This window comes from Achroia grisella, unplaced genomic scaffold (genome assembly GCF_030625045.1).
Source record: "Achroia grisella isolate CSIRO2021 unplaced genomic scaffold, CSIRO_AGI_Agris_v1 utg1063, whole genome shotgun sequence".
In the NCBI taxonomy this organism is placed as follows: domain Eukaryota; kingdom Metazoa; phylum Arthropoda; class Insecta; order Lepidoptera; family Pyralidae; genus Achroia; species Achroia grisella.
This window is the reverse complement of record NW_026712567.1, coordinates 687,446-709,994: the sequence shown is the minus strand read 5'-3', so window position 1 is coordinate 709,994 and position 22,549 is coordinate 687,446. Positions and strand designations below refer to the sequence as shown.

The 22,549-nt window shown below is 31.0% G+C and overlaps 1 protein-coding gene across 4 annotated transcripts in view; it reads right to left on the bottom strand.

Annotated features, from left to right (window-relative positions):
• LOC131840991 (dopamine D2-like receptor) overlaps nt 1-22,549 on the bottom strand; it is a 60,107-nt gene that overhangs the window by 18,306 nt on the left and 19,252 nt on the right. For 3 of the 4 annotated variants that reach the window (XM_059189227.1, XM_059189219.1, XM_059189234.1), the window contains exon 2: nt 11,988-12,630. In XM_059189227.1, the coding sequence (XP_059045210.1) occupies nt 11,988-12,491 (504 nt within the window). In that variant the 5' untranslated portion in view covers nt 12,492-12,630. Of the gene's footprint in view, nt 1-11,987; nt 12,631-22,549 lie in introns of those variants that run through there. The other variant, XM_059189241.1, reaches the window with a different exon arrangement.

Sequence of the window (22,549 nt, the reverse complement as noted above, 5' to 3'; positions counted from 1 at the left end):
TTTCAAAATTTTCTTCAGTGCACATCTCTTAATCAATATGTAAATGAACCAACACATTTCACAGACCACAGTGAAACATTGATTGACGTAATTTGTTCTGATACTCCTACAATTAAAAATGTGACAGTTAATTATATACCAGAATTGGGTGCCCATGCATTGATATCAGCGGAGCTATCTTTAAACAGAGTTAAACCGGTACCATACTGTACTACATACAGACCTCTAAAGAATATAATAATAGAAAAATTCAATAAAGATTGCAACAGCATAGATTGGAAGTATATAGAGGGACTAGCTGATGTTAATGAAATGGTTGTAGCCTTCAATAATTTTATGCTTGGATTATTTGATCTCCATGCTCCAGTGAAAACACTGACAATTAAGCATCCATCTCCTCCATGGTTGACAGACACACTGCAACAAATGATGAAGATCAGAGACGACAGCCATAAAAGGTATAAAAAAACAAAATTAGAAATGCATAAACTTTTTTATAAAGACATGAAAGCCGTAGTAAAGGCAGCCATTGTTTCAGAGAAATTTGCCTATTATAACAAATACATTAACAATCACATTCATAATCCTAAAAAGTTATGGTCCAACCTTAAAACATCTGTTCTCCCAAAGAAAATGCATGGGGACTGTATTCCTGAGTCATTTGACAACCCAGATGCCTTAAACAGCCATTTCCTGAATTTACCGGGTAGAGATTCTGTTGAATTGTCTGAACTTACATATTATGAATTCAACCGATTTAGTAAATCTGTATTTCAGTTTAGCACGGTTTCAGAACAGGATATCATAAATATTATTAGGACACTTAATTCCAATGCTCAGGGTACTGATCTTATTTCACTTGACATGATCAAGCTCACTTTACCATATACACTTAGTGTCATAACTACTATAGTAAATAAATCAATTACCTCAGGCATCTTCCCAGACTTATGGAAGTGTTCTCTAATAAAACCAATACCGAAATCTTCAAATCCAACTGAATATAAGGATCTTCGTCCAATAAATATTCTCCCTTGTATTTCCAAGTTATTGGAAAGGGCTATAAGTCGACAACTTACTACTTATTTAGATAAAGAAAATATACTCCCAAAATTTCAGTCAGGTTTCCGTAAGTCACACAGCACCACTACCGCTTTACTTGATGTTATTGACAATACAATAAATGAGCAGGATCAGGGTAGGGGGACAGTCTTGGCATTGTTAGATTTTTCTCGTGCTTTCGAAACAATAAATTCATCATTGTTGCTGTCAAAACTGTCATACTATGGATTTGACTCTTGCGCAGTCTCCTGGTTCCATAGTTATCTCACTGGACGAATGCAGATAGTGGAGATTCAATCAAATTGTGGAACAAGAAATTATTCAGCACCTAGATCAGTACACAGAGGAGTACCTCAAGGATCAATTCTTGGTCCAATTCTTTTTATTCTGTACAGTGCTGATATCATTGATTGCATGCAGCATTGCAAATATCATCTTTACGCAGATGATCTGCAATTGTATATTGATTGTCACCCGAAGAATACACTGGACAGTATTAGAAAATTAAATGAAGATCTAGAGAGAGTTAGTCTGTGGTCAAATAAGAACTGCCTGGTGCTTAATCCAACCAAATCAAAATATATAATTCTTGGTACAAAGAAACAGGTGAATGGTATTATAGAACGTATGACATTGCCTGTTTCTATAAATGGGAAATCTATTGAAAGAGTAACGGAGGCAAGGAATCTAGGAGTTCTCTTTGATTCTAACATGAATTTTGAGAAACATATAATTGAGGCCACCAGGAATAGTTTTTATCGACTTAAGCTTTTGTACCAAATTAGACAATATCTTTCGGTGGAATTGAGGATAAAGTTGTGTGAGTCTCTTGTATTGTCAAAGTTGAATTATGCAGATGCAACATTTGGACCTTGTCTTCTTGCAAGATCAGAGCGCTTAATACAGCGTGTACAGAATGCTTGTGCACGTTTTTGTTATCATGTTCCTCCACGTGCACATGTCACACCTTATCTCAATAAAGGAAATATGTTGAAGATGAATTTTAGAAGACAGTTACACTTTGCCACTCTCTTATTTGGAATCATTAAAACAAATAAACCTCCATATCTTGCTGAAAAGTTGTCGTGGTCTCGTGATAGTCATAACTATCGCACAAGGGCCTCCTCTCATCTGCTTACTACTCAAAAACATAGAACTGCGTCTTTCAGGGGCTCTTTCAGATACTCCGCTACGTCTTGCTGGAATAATATTCCGCCTCCATTACGTGCTAAAACCACAAAATATAGTTTTAGTAAATGTCTTAGAGAACATCTTATTAATAGTCAAAAATTGTCTAATTAAATTAAATTACCTTTTGGATCTGCACGATGGGCACGGCGGTGGATGGTGGCTTGATGTAGCGGAGAATAATCCCTCTGTGTTGTGTTTTTTCTTGTTGTGCTTGTAGTATTTTAGTAACTGTAGTATTTTTCTGTTCCTTAATATTAATTTTAAAATTGTAATTGTGTACGTGGCAGGTCTCGAACACGTGTAAAAATTTTGCTGTCAGTAACAATAATGACATCTGACAGATGTCAAAGGTCAAAAAAACTGACATCGAGCTGTACGTGTTGTCACTAATGGCAGGCACAGAATACCAGCGCCGTGACAGTAGCTGTCACGGCATATGCTGAGTGTCAGTCATGTTGTCAACCATATTTAGAAATAAGATAAATTATTATTGTAATTGTTCTAAGTGTGTATGTATGTATGTATATATGTATATGTAAAAATGGTTGACAATAAATGTTTTTCTTTCTTTCTTTCTTTCTTTCAAACAAATATATATAACAATTGTTATTCTAAGTATTTTAGATTTGTAATACTGAACTAGCTAAGAATTCATTTACTATAAATGATAACCGTTACATAATGAAAAGACATCGTCTCGGATGTAACAGAACATTTGATCTCGTAAGTCCGTATATGTGATCCATGTCAAATTAGGGCATAATGCTTCCGTGGCCAGAAATTTTAATATTCTCACCGGTCCAATCGGAAAACATTACTAAGTATGCGACAAACTTATGCATTAAGTAACTGTGGTAGGTTCGAGTATATGCCGCATAGTGTGTTAAACTAGTTTACTAAATCTAAGACTATTAAATAAATAGCAATATTTAGTGTAAAAAAAATATTATCCACTTTTTAAGTGATGGCAAGTGGTAACTGTCGTTTATTTATTTATATGAATAGTACTACTGCATCACAATATGATGTTACGTCTGTTACTAATCATTGGTTGCGATTCCGGAGGACTATGACGTTCTACCTTTTATCATGTAATTTTACTGCTTTATCTACAGCTTACAAAGCAACTTCTAAGCTTGGTGGCGGAAATAAGTTACAGAGGTACCCACGCAGTTGAATTTTACATAGTCTACCTCGGTAAATCATTATAGCTAAAAATAATTTAAAATAATGTAAAATAGTCATATCATATGCGATATTTTTTATTATTAGGAAACAATTTGGAGAATTAATGATATTTATCTTTTTGAACAATTTTGAAATATTAAATAACCAATTAATTTCTTATATACAGGGATTACAATACTGTTATAATTAAAACTTTAACCTATAATTTATAAGATATTATTTCAGTATAAAGTTGAAATAGGCCGTTTGTTGACACTAATCTCTACCCGCGATAGAGATTATAGTGTCCGAATTATTGATTTAAGTTAACACAAATTGATGACTTAAGTTTAATAGAATAAGATTATATATATTTGAATAAATAATTGTAATACTAAATATGTGTATAACTTATATTTAAATGTGACATCTTTATCATCAGGTAAAACTGTTAAGAAAAATAGACTGTAAAGTATATACATCACATATTTAATTTTTCAAAGAATCATATAAATGAATTTATTTCTATAATGTTTCTTCGTAAATAGAAGATAGATTGATAGGTGCACCTATATGAGAGAATTTTATTTTCAATTTAATTTATGTCTGTCTTCTTTTCATGACCTAGAGACAAAGTAACGAATTAGCATTACAATGTCAGAGATCTTTGTAGAGAACTGACTATAGTCGATATTGTAGACGGTATTTATTGTTTTCTTTAATAATGTTGTAACATTTAATTGTAGAATATTGCTTTGTAAATGTGGTGTTCTGTCTTTTATGTTTTGCCTGATCATATAATATATTGAATTATTAGATCAACACTGGTCTAAGTTATGTTCTTCAAATTATGTATTATCCATACTTTATAATATTATGCCAAAATGTGGCTATTTGTATTATTGTTAGTTTTTCAAGACTAAACTTTTAAGAATCTTTTAAACATTAGAAATAAATATTAATTGACGGTCGGTAGCTAAACCTAGATAACCGGGGTGATCTAGGTTTAGCTCACTGTTGTACTCCCAAGTAGTAGTAGTAGTAGTAGTAGCAGCGGGCACAACTTCTCGTACGATGTAAACAATTGTATTCATGAGTATGATTATTTGTATCGGTATGGGTGTTTTCTATATACATATATTATGTATGAACTTACAAAAAAAATATATATATTTATATTAGTTAAGTTAGTCAGATAGCCTGGTGAATACATATCTACTTATATACATATCTACACATCGCTGGGTATATTTGACTACAATAGAAGTTGTGCCCTATTATATATTATATTAAAGCATATTATTTCAATATTACTATAATATTAAACAAAAACGATCAATATTACCTTAGAGAACTTTTCAGTTAAGCTGACGATCATATGGCAAGTTCGTGATCTAGCAAAGAATTTATCTACATATTATTATCTTAGAATCAACTTTGATATAACGATTATAAGTAAACGAGTCCTTAATAAGTTCATCCCTGAGGGTAAGATATTGTAAAATGGTTACGGTCAGGTGCACACAAAGTAACGTTTGATGTTGTTTACAGCAGGGTGGGTAGCTTAAGGCTTCGGTACATTACCTGCTTTCCACTTGAATTCCACTTTATTTACGTATGTAATAGAGGTAAAATGCTAATATAGACCGACGATATTCTAATCGATTATTTTGTTAAAGTGTAATGATGCTTGAAAAAATAGGATGGAACTAGCTGTTAGAGGTGACTTCATCTGCTTAATAAACTTTTAACTCCTATTTTACTTCTAAATAATTTTGGTATAAAAGATTTTGTTAAGAGTTATGTTGTCCCTCGTGCTATAATCTACCTTTACATTAAGATTTAACGACTAGCTATGTAGATATGAAATAGTAACAAAGAGATACACAGGTAGATACAGGAATATACAGATACACTTTGGCGGTTACTTTATTAGTACGGATGTTCGGCTTGATTGTTGCGGTTCGGTGAAGTGAATTAAATGTTTAATGAATTTAGTCAATTAAATTCATTAAAAATTTAATTACCTTAATCAAATAAATAGAATCTTAAATCAATAAGCAGAAATTTTACTCATATTTGTGACTTTACAAATAAATAGGTATGAACTCAATATCGACTAAACCTGGTGGAAATGTTTAATAAACCTAAACGGATTTGGATATTGCTCATTCGATTTGTCAAAGTAGGATGAACTATGTTGCACGGAATGCTTTATAAACGAGTCCAACTGCTGAGGAGAATGTTTACTACTTGTCGAGAGGCAAAACTTCTTCAGTCGTAATTTAACGAAACTTGATAAATTTTATACTGCACTAATACTGATTGGTTTATGTTTAAACTAAAATCAAAGAATACAAAGTTGTATCCACAAATGCAAAATGTTCTATTAGGAATTTTAGTTCATTGTTTATTAACAATTAACATATCTAGACGATTAGGTAACCTTTGTGTATTTAATTTGTATGTATAAAAATTACATATGGCGGATTTAACACCTTGCGGTGTTATCTTCCAGTCAACCATGAGTGGTGCAGATAGAAATTGTTGGTGGTGCACTAATATAACCGCAACACGTCAAAAAAATATATAAGGCACCTTTATACTCTCACTTCAAACGAGATTTGATTTCAATCTCCAACAGAAACAGCTTATAAAGAATCTGATTTGTCTGACTTAAATGGGTGAGATAGAGGTACCCAGATAACTTTGTACAAAATAAAATTAATGGATTGACTTTTAAAATATGAATAGCACGAACTGAGCGAAGTAACGAATCAGTGAGCGATGTAAATCTCTGTAGAAAGATTCAAAACGTGGCCTCCAGAATAATAGGCCGTCATTGGAAAACGCTTTGCATCCCATTCTGCGGTATATGGAACACATTTCAATTTACAATCACGCTTCACTGTGATTGATAGCGCGCCACTTCCCTTTTACTTGTTACGACTTACTTTATGTATATATTACTTACAATTATTTAATACTGTATGTTTCATAAAATTGTACATAATTAATAAAAGTGTACGCAATTTTATATAAAAACTATTAACTTATTTCGTTAATTTAAAAAATATGTATCTTATATATTAATTCAATACTAATATATAATCATTGCATAGTATAAAACAAAGCCGCTCTCTGTCCGTCCCTATGTATACTTAAATCTTTAAAACTACGTAACGGATTTTACAGTTTATAGTTAAAGTCTAGATATATAACTGCGTTAGCCAATCTTCTGGGTGTTGTCAGAGGCACGAATATCGTCGTTGTGGAAAATAAGATCGTGGAACACCATATGGCGTGCAGTAATTGCATGAAATTGTAATTTTAGTTCCATAGAGTTCAGAGTTCTTAGTTAGTATCGTGATTTTATTTTAATGTAGCGTAGTGCCCCATAGAGTTACTGATGAAGTCGAGGAAGTAAAGGACATCCAAGATCGTGAGTTTTTAAATAGACTGACACAAAGAAAAATATGTCTCAATTTATATTTCTCATTACCTCTTTGTTGATGTAAACACTAATAAAAAAAACATTAATCAGAGTGACAACGATAGAGTAGCCCACTGCTACGTTGGAGTGAAATACACTCGGCGAAATGTGTCAATGCCTCTTGTAACTTCACTTGCATTTACTTTGTGTAAATACTGTTAATAAAAATAATATAAATAGTAAATGATGATATCCACCTAATTGTGTAAAATCAATTGACTAGGGATTCTGACTGAATCTGACCTGAGTTTGTAGTTGAAGTGCCGGTCTACTCTGGAAACTAATTTCGATTCGAATTGTATTGGAATGAGCCGTTTAGCACCTTGTTACACTCTTAAAACATATATTGTAGTCAATGAAAGGTCTGGCAGTGGTAAATATTAATTAACACCTCAGTGACGGGAGGACTTAAGAAATGATACTGATATTTGTTTACTGAAAACACTCAGTATTTACTGCAGTAATTAGTTAGTAATTAGTTGTTCAACGGCTCCATGGCTGTAAGATTTAATTCTTAATTCTAATACAGTGACGTCATTGTATCTTCCGCGAAGTCATCGCTGTATTTATTCGTATTGTTTACATATTAAATTTGTAAATATATTTTTTTTGTATTAAGAATTATACTCGTTTATACAGAAATCACCATGAATACAATTCAATTATTTAATCAATACAATTGGCGACCTTCCGCCACTAACTCTTTTGATATTTTTAAATTTATATTTTTAGAACAGTTCTTTGTATATGTCAGGTTATTTCATACATTTCAATTATTATCTTACTAGTACGCAGCTACATTATAATAATATATTTTAATATCCAAACCTACGTGTATTCATCATTTAGACCCATGCAGTCCGCCGATCCGTTAGAATCACAATTATACATTTAATGGTATACGTAGGTAAAGTTACGGGTACATGTGTAGAAAAGTGATTCACCCCGAGTATTGACCAGTCCCTCATGGTTTATGTATGGGCATTAGCTCTGAGTACAAAAGTGTGCAGAGCTAAAAGGCGTCCTTTCAACGGCAAAGTGCTACCGAATATAACCTACAACCTTATAACCTCAAAGATCAGTACAGAAAGAATAAATTAAAACACTCCCATGAATTTTCTTCCATAAAATAGGTAGTTGATGTTGAGAGCATATCCTTCTTAATTTATTTAATTCAGTAGAACAGTAGAACTTCTTGCCAGTTTTTCTATTGAATCTATTTTCCAAACTCATCAAGACGTACCATACGTCTGTTGTATGAATTTATATGTTAACTGATAATTGATTAATTAATTATACGGTCTAGCACACCGCTGTAGTTCCAATGATCACAGGTTTGATACCTCGTATGGTGTAAACATTTGTTCAAACATTCCTGTGTATGATTTTTGGTATCTTTGGTCTGGGTGTTTTCAATGTATAATGTGCATTTATTTAAAAAAAACGTATTTAAGTATTTCAATCACTCGTCTAGTATCTATATATAAGCTTAGCTTGGGAGTAGACGGCGCTGTGAGAATTGTTCTGGATTAAAAAAATATTGTATTTAATTTTTCCTCACGTCCATAAACCTACAATAGGCGTTATACCTACTTATGTATTTCTGAGTGGGTATTAGGGTGGCATAAAAGAATATAGTATAAATAAATTTATGAAATAAATGTGTTCAGCTGAAATTACTCAGTAGGAAGCTTTTTTCATCTGACTGGGAAAGCCAATAAGCAAAAGCAAGCCTGATGGGAAGTGGAAATTTGGTAGACCCATAAACTAGAACGTTCTCAATTAGATTGTAATCTTGATTATATTATGTAATACATTCGCTAAATCTGTATATTATTTTTATCTACAATGATAATTACCTATATATATACTTACTATTAATATTTATTGATATTTAAATTCGAAAGTGTATCTGTCTCTTATCTTTTCTTGACTAAAAGACTGAAAAGTTTTTAAAGAAAATTGACGTCAAGACACATTAGCTATTTAAAATTAAACCAGAAAGATAAAGTCGCGGGTATCTACTAGTTATATATCAGATATTACTTAATAAAGCGTACACTGTCAAGCAGCTTCATTAACTCTGAATATTAATGGACCAACTATGGTTGAATTTGTAGATATTAATATAAATTCCAACTACACATAGCTACGTTACTAATAACTACCCGTGCACATATGGTGTCGGCTATGAGTGTAATTATTTGGATGGTAATTTTAATTACTAAACTGTTCTAATGGCTATAGAAGAGCAATAATTTATATGTAAGACCACAAAATTGTAAATATAATATAATTTATCTATGTACACATTCATTAAAGTTAAATGTATTATATATTTCAAGTTGTAGTCAGGAATAAAATATTACAATCATGGTTGCCGACCTATTTCAATTAATTTCAACAAAACTTTGAACAAAGTTATTTGCGAAGGTATATCTGTCTTACCCATTTCGTCTGGCAATCAGATTGTTATGGAACATGTATTTCATTTGGATGGTAAGATATGGTAATTAATATAGAGGCATGACATTTTGATCCTCTGGAATGGTAACGCACGAGTATTATGGTTGTTACCTGAAATATGATGCCACATACCATCAGGTTGTTTGTAATTCTAGTTAAAAATGTAATTCCATTAAAAAAGGCCTGCTCATGTTTATAGGCGATAGTTGCAACTTTCCATTAGTTGGGCCCGTCACTCCATTTGCCATAACAAATGTAGAAGATTAATTAAGTACAATGTTTTTGTTCACGTCTCATAGGATTACTTTATCTTGACATATTCATTGTAGATATAACTAATAAAATAATAAGTAATAAAGAGAATAAACTGACTGAGAAATGAGACTGAAATATTAAGTTACACATTTCATACAAGGAACCGTGACTAACTATACTGTTCAAGGAAACTGTAAGAAGTTTAAATTGTTTGGAAAATTGCTATGGTTGGGGTGATTTACTGGTGCTATCAATTAAACCGAGGAGGAGACGTTGATAAAGTTCAAATGTATATGTAAATTATACAATGTCGCTACAATAATATACATATCGGTTAGTCTATAGACGGTGTAAAAGAAAGCGTCTCTTATTTATATAAATATACACAATATTTTGAATATTTAGAGATATTATAAAACGACAGCTCTACTCAAAGTCTAATCTCAATATTGATTTAAATGCAACTAATCAGTTTTAGTACTAAACTGTTCGTAATGTAAAGATGACGAAACGTAATCATGAATAAACCGAATTAATCAATAACAAAGTCAGTTTATTCTGTCATTGACCACGAAATATGAAATAAACATAGCAGTGTACAAAAGAATTGAAGACAACAAAAAAGTGCGAAACGGATATTATTGTATCGGATTAGATTAGGAGTCGAATCAATTTTTATTGATAGTTTCATAATAACTATTTTTAGAAATATGTTTAGAGAGTAACTTTTTAGATTAGGTTCTTTCAGAAAGGAAAATTGAAAAACATCTCAGTTGTGAGACTCGTATTTATTCTATTCTGTCTTTCTAGAAAATCAAAAGTTTGAGATTGGTTTTTGAATTTACATTTTAGGGACATATCGACGGGTGACTAAAATAAAAATCAGTATTTAATTTTAAACATAACATAAATATTAACGTGTAAAGCACTAAAAGTGATTTACACGTTAATATGCCATGAGGTAATAAATAAACAAATATTTTTCACTTTTTGAAGATATTATATACCTTTCATAAAGTACTAATTTACAACATTTCGTCATATACAGTTAATACAACTACCTACTACAATTAACTTACTCGTATGTTACCTAATCCAGGTTCTTAATGAAGGTGAGACTATTTGATAATAACACCTAAATTCTAAAGATTCATTAAAAAGGGACCGTACTTCAAAATTATCGGTATAATAACAATAAATTACTGAGATTTAAATTTTATAGTGACATTAATTTAAGCTGCTTTTATTAGATAAAAAATAAATATATTTTAAATTTAATATATAAAAAGAAAATGTTATTGTTTTAAATGTAGCTGTTTAGAATGGCATTAGAATAAACATTAGTATTTATTGTACAAGTACGATTCGATGTACAAATTAGGTTTTGTTTAAAAATATATAAACTACATTTTTGGTAAATAGTTATAAAAATATGGTAATTTCCTTCTCACGATTACAAAAATATATAGCGTAAGTAGCGCTATATACAACTTGGAGAGTGAAACATTCAATTTGCTGATTATAATTACAGTTACTACTTCAATTTTCACTGAACAGCATCAAAAGTAATTAGGTACATTATTAATTATAATATTACAATAAAGATTATATTGTTATGACATAATTAATTAAGTTACCGACTAATATGGCTCTTCCTCAAACTATAATATTTTTCTTAATGTAATAAGAAAACAAACAAAACAATTCTGTCACAAACTGAGAATATATCAGTTCTGTAGGCTTTCATGTCTACAAAATGAATATTCGTGTATGTTATTATTTGGTTATTGTGTATTTAGTGTGGGTATTGTACGAGGTAGCTGTTTGTTACAGATATGGAATAACAATGCATTTGGAACGGATTAACCGCTAATGGTACACGTAACATAGTAGTTCGGCACCGTGTTGAATTTAAATGTCGAATCTCACTATAAGATATTATTATTACTAAACAAGATATGTTGTATAGGTATACAAATATATTATTTAATAGTAAATCATTAATAAATAAAGAATATAGTATATTTTTGCGAGATATTGAAGTAAACTGTTGCCCCGATAAAAGTCAAATGGCAATGACGTTTGTCGATAATTTAAAAGTACTGTATGTACTGTATGTAGCAGTAAGTACCTACCTACTACAATAGAAACTAAATTGTGGTAGGTACTTGTTCCTTGTTGTAAAAATAACTGAAGTGCTTGGATATTACAATTTTCTTTCCACGTTCACGATTTTAAACATTTTATTTCTGTGTGTAATAATAATTCATTAAAGCATTAATTTAATCAAATGTGCTATTATAATTAAATAAAATTAGAAGCTTAGATTTTTATAAAGTTAAAATCCACTTACCAAATAATATACTCCAAATGGCATGACTACCACAGCCACTAACAAATCGGCCACAGCTAGACTCACTATAAAATAATTAGTTGCAGTCTGCAAACTTCTCTCCCTAGCCACACTCATTATAACTAAAACATTTCCGAATAACGTTAATAAGGGGAACACTAACAAAGAAAGTGCCCAAAAGTTATAATTATGCACATCACTAACACAAGTTCCATTTTCTAAAGTACAGTTCGAAAACGTTCCGTTTAGAGTCATATCGAATCCGTACATCTCACTGATTGAATCGTTAAAGTTCCACGACATCCTGAGGTTTATCGAGTCGCTTTCATTGACTCTTTCATGTATAAATGGTCGATGTAGGAAAGTGGCATTAGGATCAGGTGGTCTTAGCTGGAACGCCGTTATTTTGGTGGCGTTTTGACAGTTGTTGGAGCACATTGTTTTCGGAAGATCCATTCTAATTTCGCGCGCTTTGAAATCTTCTTGCTTGCTGTCCCCATTCATTATTCAAATTTAGTCTCTGAGCACACGGTTTACTTGATTAGATGGAGGTATGGAGTTGCGTTTCTGCGCCACGGCACGGTGCTTTTGTGATATTTGCCTCCATACTCTCGGTTGTCGCTCATTATTCTCATTCACCATTCTGAAACAGAATTAATTAGCTTTTATCAACAGTTTTACTTCAAAGACATACATGTTCATATTATTTTGCAATTTACACGCAGATTTGTTGTTCGAATTAAATACTTTTACTGCGTAAAATTTTCGTGCGCTTTGTCAATTAATCTTATATATGATCGTTAAAAATAATCATGTTTATTAATAGAAATTATTGTATAAATCCGACAGCGCGGTATCCGCATCAAAACCGCGGATAATGGACCAAAATCCAATTATTGCCGATCCATAATGGTCTGCGTTGTGCCCGCGACGGCTCATCAATCTGATATCTGTCCTATTTAATTTCAGCATTGACATAAAATATGTATTCAACTTGGCCTTGCTGGGAAGTAGCCCACAGGTCTTTACCTTACCAGGAATATAAAATGGGTAATAAATAAGATCAATATTTACACAATATTGATCTTATTTATTACCCATTTACTTAACTTCTTAGCTATCAATACTTTATTGTAGTTTATAAAATTTAAACTACAACGACCATAGGATATATATGAATGAGTTATTTGGATATGAATATATCTCCAAATACGAATTATATCCTAACCATAGCGTGATATGTCTGACTAATATTGTCGTGGTTTGTAATAATATCCATTTTAGTAGATATAGCATAATTGAATATAATTTATATTTTATAATAAATTAACAAGAGCAAATTAAAAATATTTGGAATAGTTAGCGTGCGAGTCCGACTGAGACTTCACCAATTTCTGTTAATTCTATTTACTAAATGATATTATTTGATAAACACATTTTTTTGCTTTTCAGTTCTTTTAGTTATAGTATACAGCGTCTTTGGTAATCAATGAATGCTTTACATCATTCACGAAGGGAAAGTTTGGGCCGGAACAATTTAATATAAAATGAAGTGAACGGCGAAAACAATTCAAATTGCACCGGTTCTATAGAAATTAATTAATCGTTTCAAGTTTAATTTCTAATGATTGATGGATTTTATCAGGTTTTTGAATAATAAAACTTAAGTTACAAGACGTTATATACGAATATACGAATACAAGTTTTACTCAGGTAGTCTTTGGAAAAGACATCGGCGTGGTTGTTCAGGGGTTCAGCGTTTGCTTATGTATTTCGGATACTGTTATTTCACTGCCTTATCTCGACAGTGCAATTTCAGTAGAAGAGGCATGACATAGTAGTTTATCGGAATGGGAACGCATAAGTGGTATCACCGGCATCGCATGATTATATGTTGTTTATATAGGCGAGGGTTATATCTTAACCTTAACCATTGGGCTATCAGCTTGTTTCCCATTACAAGAGAGAAGGCTTCATGTTTCTTTAGGTTTTAAACAACGAAGACATTAAAGTGGCAGTGGAAACTTAGGATAATGAAGTGTATTATTGCAATGAGTTTCATTAAACACCCGAATCCCTCGATCCCTAAAGTTACAAATGTTACGTCATTGTCTAGAGAAACTTTAGTTATTGTGTTATAAACTATTTAAATGTTATACTAGTTTTTACTTGCGACTTTATCTGTATATGTTGATTAAAAACAGCATATTTGTTTCTTCGTATATTCGTATCAATAATTACAAGAATGCCTAAATTAAAATGGCGGTTAGTTACGCTCTTCGCTAAAAAGTTTCGTATTATTCTATTTACATGTACATTAAAGAGACACGTTACCCATACGTTCGTCTGCTTCTATGAGATATTTGTGTTTATGATAAAAACAATATTTTATGTCAAAGTTCATTACGATATTTTCAGCCGTGAAATAGGAATAAACAGGGACATATTTTAACATTTATAATATTAGTATGAACTTTAGTACTAGCTGTGCCCAGCGTATGTTTTTATGAGATAAAAGATAATCAATGTTCGTTATCATGATAAATCTATTAAGATCTGTTCAGCCGAATAGTGCTCAAAAACTATTGTAACAAATGGATAGACCGATAGATACTTTTGCATTTATAATGTCATAGACTAACCATAGTTATTATAGGATGGCATTAATATGTATGTAGTAGCTATACTAGTAGATATAACATATATAGTATTGTAAAGTATGATCATTTGTTGAGTTCATAAAGACAATGTTTGAAAGCAACCAAATTTCCTATAAATAAGCGAGGCACGCAACACAGTCTGTAATATATGGTCCGTAATTGGCAGTTCGATTTCTCATTTTGATACCATGGAGTCCCCTTATGTCTGTCATAAAAGGCTAGAAATAGTTAGATATCTTTTTTATACAACTAGAATCGTAAAACCATCGGACGACTTACCAGATTGTAAGTAGTAAGCGTAGCCTATATACATGATCACGTAAATCATGTCATTATGTGACACTCATACTGCAGAGTACTGGTATACCCTGTAATTTTATTACCACATATCATCATTCAACCGAATCTCAGCTATTTAGAAATATACTACGAAAACAAACAAGAACAAATCAAGATAACAGCAAAGACTTAAGAAACTTCAAAACAACAAAGTGTTAATTACCAACCTATACTCACTTAAGACGAAACGCATTAAAAACAATTAAGTAATACAAAAGAAAAAGAAAGCATCTAATATTCAATCAACTTTACCGAGTTTAATTTTTCGATTAACTCCACTTGAGGACTCTTAAGTAAGCCCACTTTTGAATTAACTACACATTTTATAAGTATTAAACTAGAATGAATTCATTTCTCTACCAACGTCATCTAGGGAATTGTCTTGTTTATTGAGTTACTTTGTAATAAAGTTATTTAGATTTAGCATTATATTTGTATATTATAATATATGTAATAAAAAATGTACATAACCTTTACGTGGAATGAAATATATAAGAACATGTATTATTGTGGGACTATTAAATATTAAAACACAATGCAATGATAGTTAGAATTTTGTCTCATTTTCTGTACCTTTGTGCTTGCTATTCCCAGAAATATGTAGCTTAACCGATTTGGTAGCATATATTTACAATATAGTAGTAGTTAAACGTCGCTCATAAGTCAGTACATGTTTTATTTCTATCAGACAAATATAAAATATATACATATGTTTATTATATACATACATGACTTAAGTACTTCACACTGAATTTGAACTATTTTTGAACCACAAATTTAAATAGAATAGAATTCTAAGTAAATGTGTCACAAAAAAACTAAAAAAAATAAATGGAGGAACTAATACTTTAACATATAGTATCAATAAAGGGACACAAATTATTCACCCAGCGAAAAAAATAAAATTTATATGCTATATTGTCACATTAATTATTTTATTAAAAATTGCTTTATAGTTAATACTGAATTAATAAGGCATATGGTGTATTAGTATGTACGTATAAGCAGATACTAAACGTTATTTTGGCTTTAGAGTGCAATTCAGAGTGCCAAACATGTCTTTTAGTATTTTGGAATAGAGCCATAAACTGTTCGACAAATTCCAATTAATTATTAACTCATGTATATCGTTATTTTAAATAGAAAAAACAAAAAAATCTTTATTCGAAATTTGAAACAATAAATTTAAAAAGAAAAACTTTCTAGAAAATAGTTTTCATTCTCTATAAAGTTACCTTCTTATTAGTTTCAAACGTAGTCTATGAAGTTTTAAATACTTTTATTTTATCAAATTCTAAGGGCAAATAAAAACAAGAATATTAGTGTGTGTGGCAGGTTGTAAAATAGCATTAAATTATGGAATGTTTTTGTAAAAAGTAGTGTAAGATTATATTGTAATAAATGAGATACATAATATAAATGGGATATTCTAATTAACATTTGTCAAAATTCTCAAAAATATTGTCAAGTAATACAGAAAGAAAATTAAAAAGAGAAAATGTAAAAAATTGTTTGTCTCCTACAGTTTACTGAGTGTTAAGAAGAAACAACACTTGCAGTGGTTTATTCGTTTTACAATTGCGGAGTACCTAATGCTAAAATACCCAAGACGTAATTGTACGGCTTTGGCAGAACATTCGAAGTCTGGGACTTTCATCTAAATTGTACGTAAACAGTGACATAAACTAATTTAGCCCTTTTGCGCCTATCTCACTAATTGAATCACGCTGTTGACTAAGACAAAATGAAAATTCTTGATAAGCCTCAGCGGTTCTTTTCTCGTAGCAATCTGAATTTATTTTGTAATACAAATTGCTTATTTAACTTTTTATGCCGCTGTAGAAGGATACATTTAAGTTTTATATTGCCCTTCTGACTATAATTAAAGTTATAACTTCCAGTAAAACATTTTTCCTCCGATCTTGATCGCAAACAAGTTTTATTACGTTTATCTTACAAAAGGTAGTAAATTTTTTTAAACAGTCTTGAAATGAAAAAGTAATTACATAAATAAAGTGCTATCAGGTATTCATAGCAGTCATTTATTAAAAAAATAAACCAGTATAATTCACAAAGTGCAATTTAAACCTACGATAAGCAGAGCTTACTTTATGAGTACTAAACAGCAGATACAAATACTCAACACATTATTTTGTAAATACACTCTTATTATACATAGAAAATACCCAGACTAAACTATATAACAAACAATCTCGTATTCATGAATACAAATATTTGTACTGTGCAAGGAATCGAAGCCGCGACAATGCTGTCTGTGTACAAAACCGCTAGACTAGCAAAGCGGTAATTTTTTTTAATAATTATCATTTTTATACGTTGTATGTAAATAGGTCTTTATTTAGGTACTAAGAAAGTTTATTAATTTCTTATAAATAGCTACCAAAGCATGTTGTCAAGCAAAAGAAACAGCAACAGCTGTTTTAAAAGCTTATTTACACAGAACGGAATATTCACATTTAATAACGATATTTTTTTTAATAAAAGAATTTATGACATTAGAGATATGAAATATCATAATCATTAGCATAATGTACGATGTCCTGTAGGAAGGAATGTAGATAATTTGGTAACACGTAATATAATATTAGGTGTTGGTTTTTTAACTGAAGTGATAGTAAGTTGGTTGTGTACTCTTTAAAAAAATAGCTTATACAAAATCTCCTCACTAAATCTACATACGACAGCAATTTCACAGGAACTCTATAATTTGACTTGACGTTATTACACAACTATGACAAATATTGTCCCATATTTTAAGCGGGGTTATGGCGCCGAGCTAAATTAATATATTCAAGCCAATGTAAAGACATTGAGTCCCTTTAAGTATTTAGAATTGTAGATTACTACGATAATAAATTGGAAATGCATAAAGAACTAGAAATTCTCTAGATATATGTAAAAGTTGAATAAAACCAAGACTGTACTGTAGTGTTATATTTAAAAAAATGTCTGTATAAATTTATGAATGGTAACCTCTAATTCTAATTCGCTCAACTAAATAAATATTTCCTTTTAGAGATTTATTATGAATTATACACATAAATAGTAACATTACATTAAATGGAAATGATTGACTATAAGTGAACAAAAAGACCAGGAGAAGTACTAAATGGATGTTTTCCGCTTCATTCATTTCCACGCTAGATAAATGTTGATTTTATTAGTATTTTATGCTAAGTAAACTCATATATTTAAATTTTCTTCAGTATTGCCTTAAACAGTCTATATCTATTCCAAACGAGTGATATCGCAAAATTTGCTTGGTAGGTGCCCAAATCCGTACCAGGTCTGTGAAATAAATTGTACTTAAGTAAATTTATTTACTTGTGAAAAATATGTTATAGGTAATTCCTATTTGATTTCAGTTCAGTATTTTTTTATGAATAGGTTGTATTTTACTATATTGTTCTGATTTGTTTGCAGAAGTAGCAATTTTTTTAATGTACTTACTTTATGTAACTATCGCCTAAGTACATGAACAGTACTACCATACAGGAGTACCACTAATATGTAACATGTAACTTCGTTACTTTATCTCACTCTTCAACCAAAATATAGCTTACAAAAGCTTCTTAATTGCTTAATGGCTAAAACAAGAGAGCTCCGTTCTATTTACTCAACAGATGACTCTGTACAATGTTTATCTTAGAACTTCTACATATCTTTATAATATTTCATATCTTTAATCATTGCCTTGCCTTTATCCTATTATTTGCCGTCGGTCACTTTGTTAATAAATACTATTTTATTACTAAGATTGGCATACCGTCCCATATTCTTACTTTTTCTCCACTTTCATTAATAATATTACATACTACTTCCACTAAGCGCAGATAATCTGTAAATATAATTATACTCTCCCGCTCCCTTGTCTATATAAGTTTATGAAATTGCTATTAACGTCACTAACTATGGTTTTAGCATTATTGCAAACTATACCTACTTGTAAGTTCTATAAATATTACTACTCAAAGCCCGTCTTGTACATTGTATTGGATAGTTTCTATCTCATATCATTATAAATTGACAATTCTATTTCAAACCTGCTACCACAATATACCTTGGTAGCATCAGTCGTTTCGATCTTAAAATAGTACTATCATGAAAAAAATATTATCACACAGTATGGGGATCAGTAATGAATCCTCCACCGAGACAAGCAACATGAATAATTGTGTATTAAATTTTACAAAATTAGAACATTTTAATTTGTCATTGGAAACACAGTTCTATATTTTACTGGAATATGTTTTATCTATTCTATGTGATAAGAAATAAGACTTTTAAGTATGAAGATCTATTGAGGAAATTATATCATTATTTTCTTTGTCTATCTATAATAAATTTATAATGAACTTTGTGAAATGTTTGAAATAAAATAATATTTAAATAGTAGATAATGACAACTTGTTACCGATCTCACGAATGCGCTCCTTTAATAATTTCTGCTGTAGAATCTCCAATAATACCAGCCACCTTGCGCTTTTTAAACGCGATTGTCTTTGAACGTGATCTTAATTGAACTATGAGAAAAGCTGATACATAAAATAGAATAAAATTTTATTGAATAAAAAATTAAATAGACTTTCTAATTATAATAATTTTTGGATTGCCCAAGTGTAATCTTATATGTGTATCCGTCTAACTTTTTGTTAAAGATCTACAGCAAAAGTGATATTTATTATATTAATAAGTATTTTATGTTTAAATTAATAGTAATATGTCCATGAAAGGTCACCACATGTAGGTATTTTCTGCTATCAGTTTAAAAAATGTTGACTCTCTGTTTAAAAGAATACATGTTCTTCTTCAAGCAAACGTATTCTATAAAGATTAAGTTTCGTAACCCATTTTATCAGCTTGATTAAAATATTAAAACTAGGAGTAGACATTTATAAAAGCCGATACTTTAAATACATGCTTTTTATATATTTGTTGCAATATCTATACTTTAAGTGAAATTTATGTCTCGAGACCGCTTATTTCGTCCCAAATTTGCTATTAAACATGGCAGAAGAGAACAAGCAAGTATTGAAAGTTTTATTTACTACAAAGTAGGATAAGTTAAAAGATATTTCTCAACAGATTTGAGATATTTATCTTCAGATCGGAAGTCAGCAGTAAAGCTGCCTACAATAGCCGGAAATACGGTTGCGCTAGAAATGTGGTTTGAATTTTGTGCTATTTTACAAGTATCAGTCGTTTCGGAACTACCGGTCCAGTTTATAAGCGGGCGCATTATGAAGAATTGTTTTTGTTAGTAACAGTAAGCTGTAATTTATAACTGAAAAATAATTCTAAGCATCAATCAACGAAAGACGACAGCCGCGCTTACTGCGATTAAATAAATTACTGCTCTATCTAATTTTAGATTTTTAATACATTAACTTGCAATTATTGTGTTTGATGTTTATAATTTACGTCAAAATATTTGTATATTATAGTTACATTATGCATAAAAATATTAAAAAAAAACATGTAACAAAGAACTAGATAAAGAGGTCAATCTATGCTGTTTAATTACCTTTGTTTATGTTATTTAAAATTTAGTTTAGTTTGATTTATTTATTTATTTATTTATTTATTAGCATACAAAACAGATTACAGTCAATATAATAATATAATAGGAGCGTGTAGTTCGGTACAGAACTGGATTGTAATCCAACACTATGTATGCCTAAGAGCTAAATTATATAGACGCATTCAATATACGCTAGATAATTAGATAAAGTTATATAATAAAAAGTAAACTAAATAGAAAATGATATATAACTACGTAATGCAATAAATTATCATGTTAACAGAATTTTATTTATATTAAAGAAAAGAAAATTGGTATACCTAATGTTAAATATAATTTGTCAGTTTACGGTGGAAATTTAATTGTCTCCGGAACTGGACCAGCGTTGAATGGAAAATATCTATATTTCTATTCGAGACAAGAATTTCATTGTATTGGCGACACATTCGAACTATTGGATTATAATAAGAAGTATTATTTGAGTAAACCTGAAGATAGAAGGTGTTATAATTACGGTTGCGTGATCTAAATCTCGTATTAAAGTTTAATAGAGAAAGAAGAGTGGACGAGTCCAACTGATGATGAATAATTTTATGTAACAAGGTTAGGTCATTATTTTGTCGTCTTATATATAAAGGGTCCAGATTAAAGTATTTCAGACGTTCACTGTAAGATGCAAGTTTACGACCTAAGCCGCATCTATAGCTAAGTATCTTTAAATAACGTCTTTGAATACTTTCAATTCGGTTGCTATGTAGTCTATAGAAGGGAGACCAGATAGCCGAGTTATATTCTAAAATACTACGTACGAGTGAGTTATAGATACTAATTAAGCTTCTACTCTGCCGAAAGTTTTTAGTTGATCTTGTAATGAACCCAAGAAGACGGTAGCTACGGTCAACAATATTATCATAGTGGTCTCGAAATGTTAGTTTGTCATCAAAAAGCACGCCCAGATCTTTTGCGACACGATTACGTTCAAGAATTTTATCCCTAAGGATATAGTCAAATTCGAGTTTATTTGTTTTTTTAGTAAAAGTTATAACGAAACATTTACCCACATTGAGCTGCATGAAATTACGATCACACCAATCGGAAAGTGAATTTAAATCCGATTGCAATCTCTGAGCGTCAGTACTATTGTCCACCGTAGAAAATATCTTAAGGTCATCTGCATAAAGTAGACAAGGACAGGATAGGACATCGATTAGGTCATTTATGAAGATGACAAATAATAACGGGCCTAGATGACTACCTTGCGGCACACCAGAGAACAGTGTGACGGGAGCAGAGGTATGACCCTTAATTGCAACCAGCTGACTCCTACGACTCAAGTATGACTCGAACCAGCGAAGCAGAGAGCCATGTACTCCGAATTCTCCCAGTTTTTTAGAAAGCGCAGCGTGATTGACCTTGTCGAATGCTTTTGAGAAGTCGGTATAGATGGAGTCCACCTGTGATCTTTTTATAAAAGCCCTGCAAAGATAGTTCTTATATTCCATAAGATTAGAGACGGTAGATTTATTGGCAATGAATCCGTGTTGTTGAGGATGCAAAGAAGATTTGACATGACTATACAGAATATCATACACTACACTTTCAAAAAGTTTTGCTAAACATGATAATATACTAATAGGTCTGTAATTTCCACAATCAGTCTTGCATCCTGATTTATATATGGGTATTACATGTGCTACTTTCCAAACTGTAGGAAAGGTACCATACTCAATGGATTTATTAAATAATACATTAAGAGGCAAACACAGTTCATTAGCACAGTTCTTAATAAACAAGGCAGGAATACCATCAGGACCAGGACCTTTATTCGGATCTAACTTCTTTATTTTGGCTAATATCATTTTATGTGTGATGTTAATGCCGCTTAGGACACTGCTGTGAGAACTAGGAGGTGAACTGGCGTTAGAATTACACTGACTGTTTACAAATACAGAGCTGAAACACTTCGAAAACAGCTCGCAAACTTCTGATGGATTATTTGATGAGACACCGTTATATTCCAT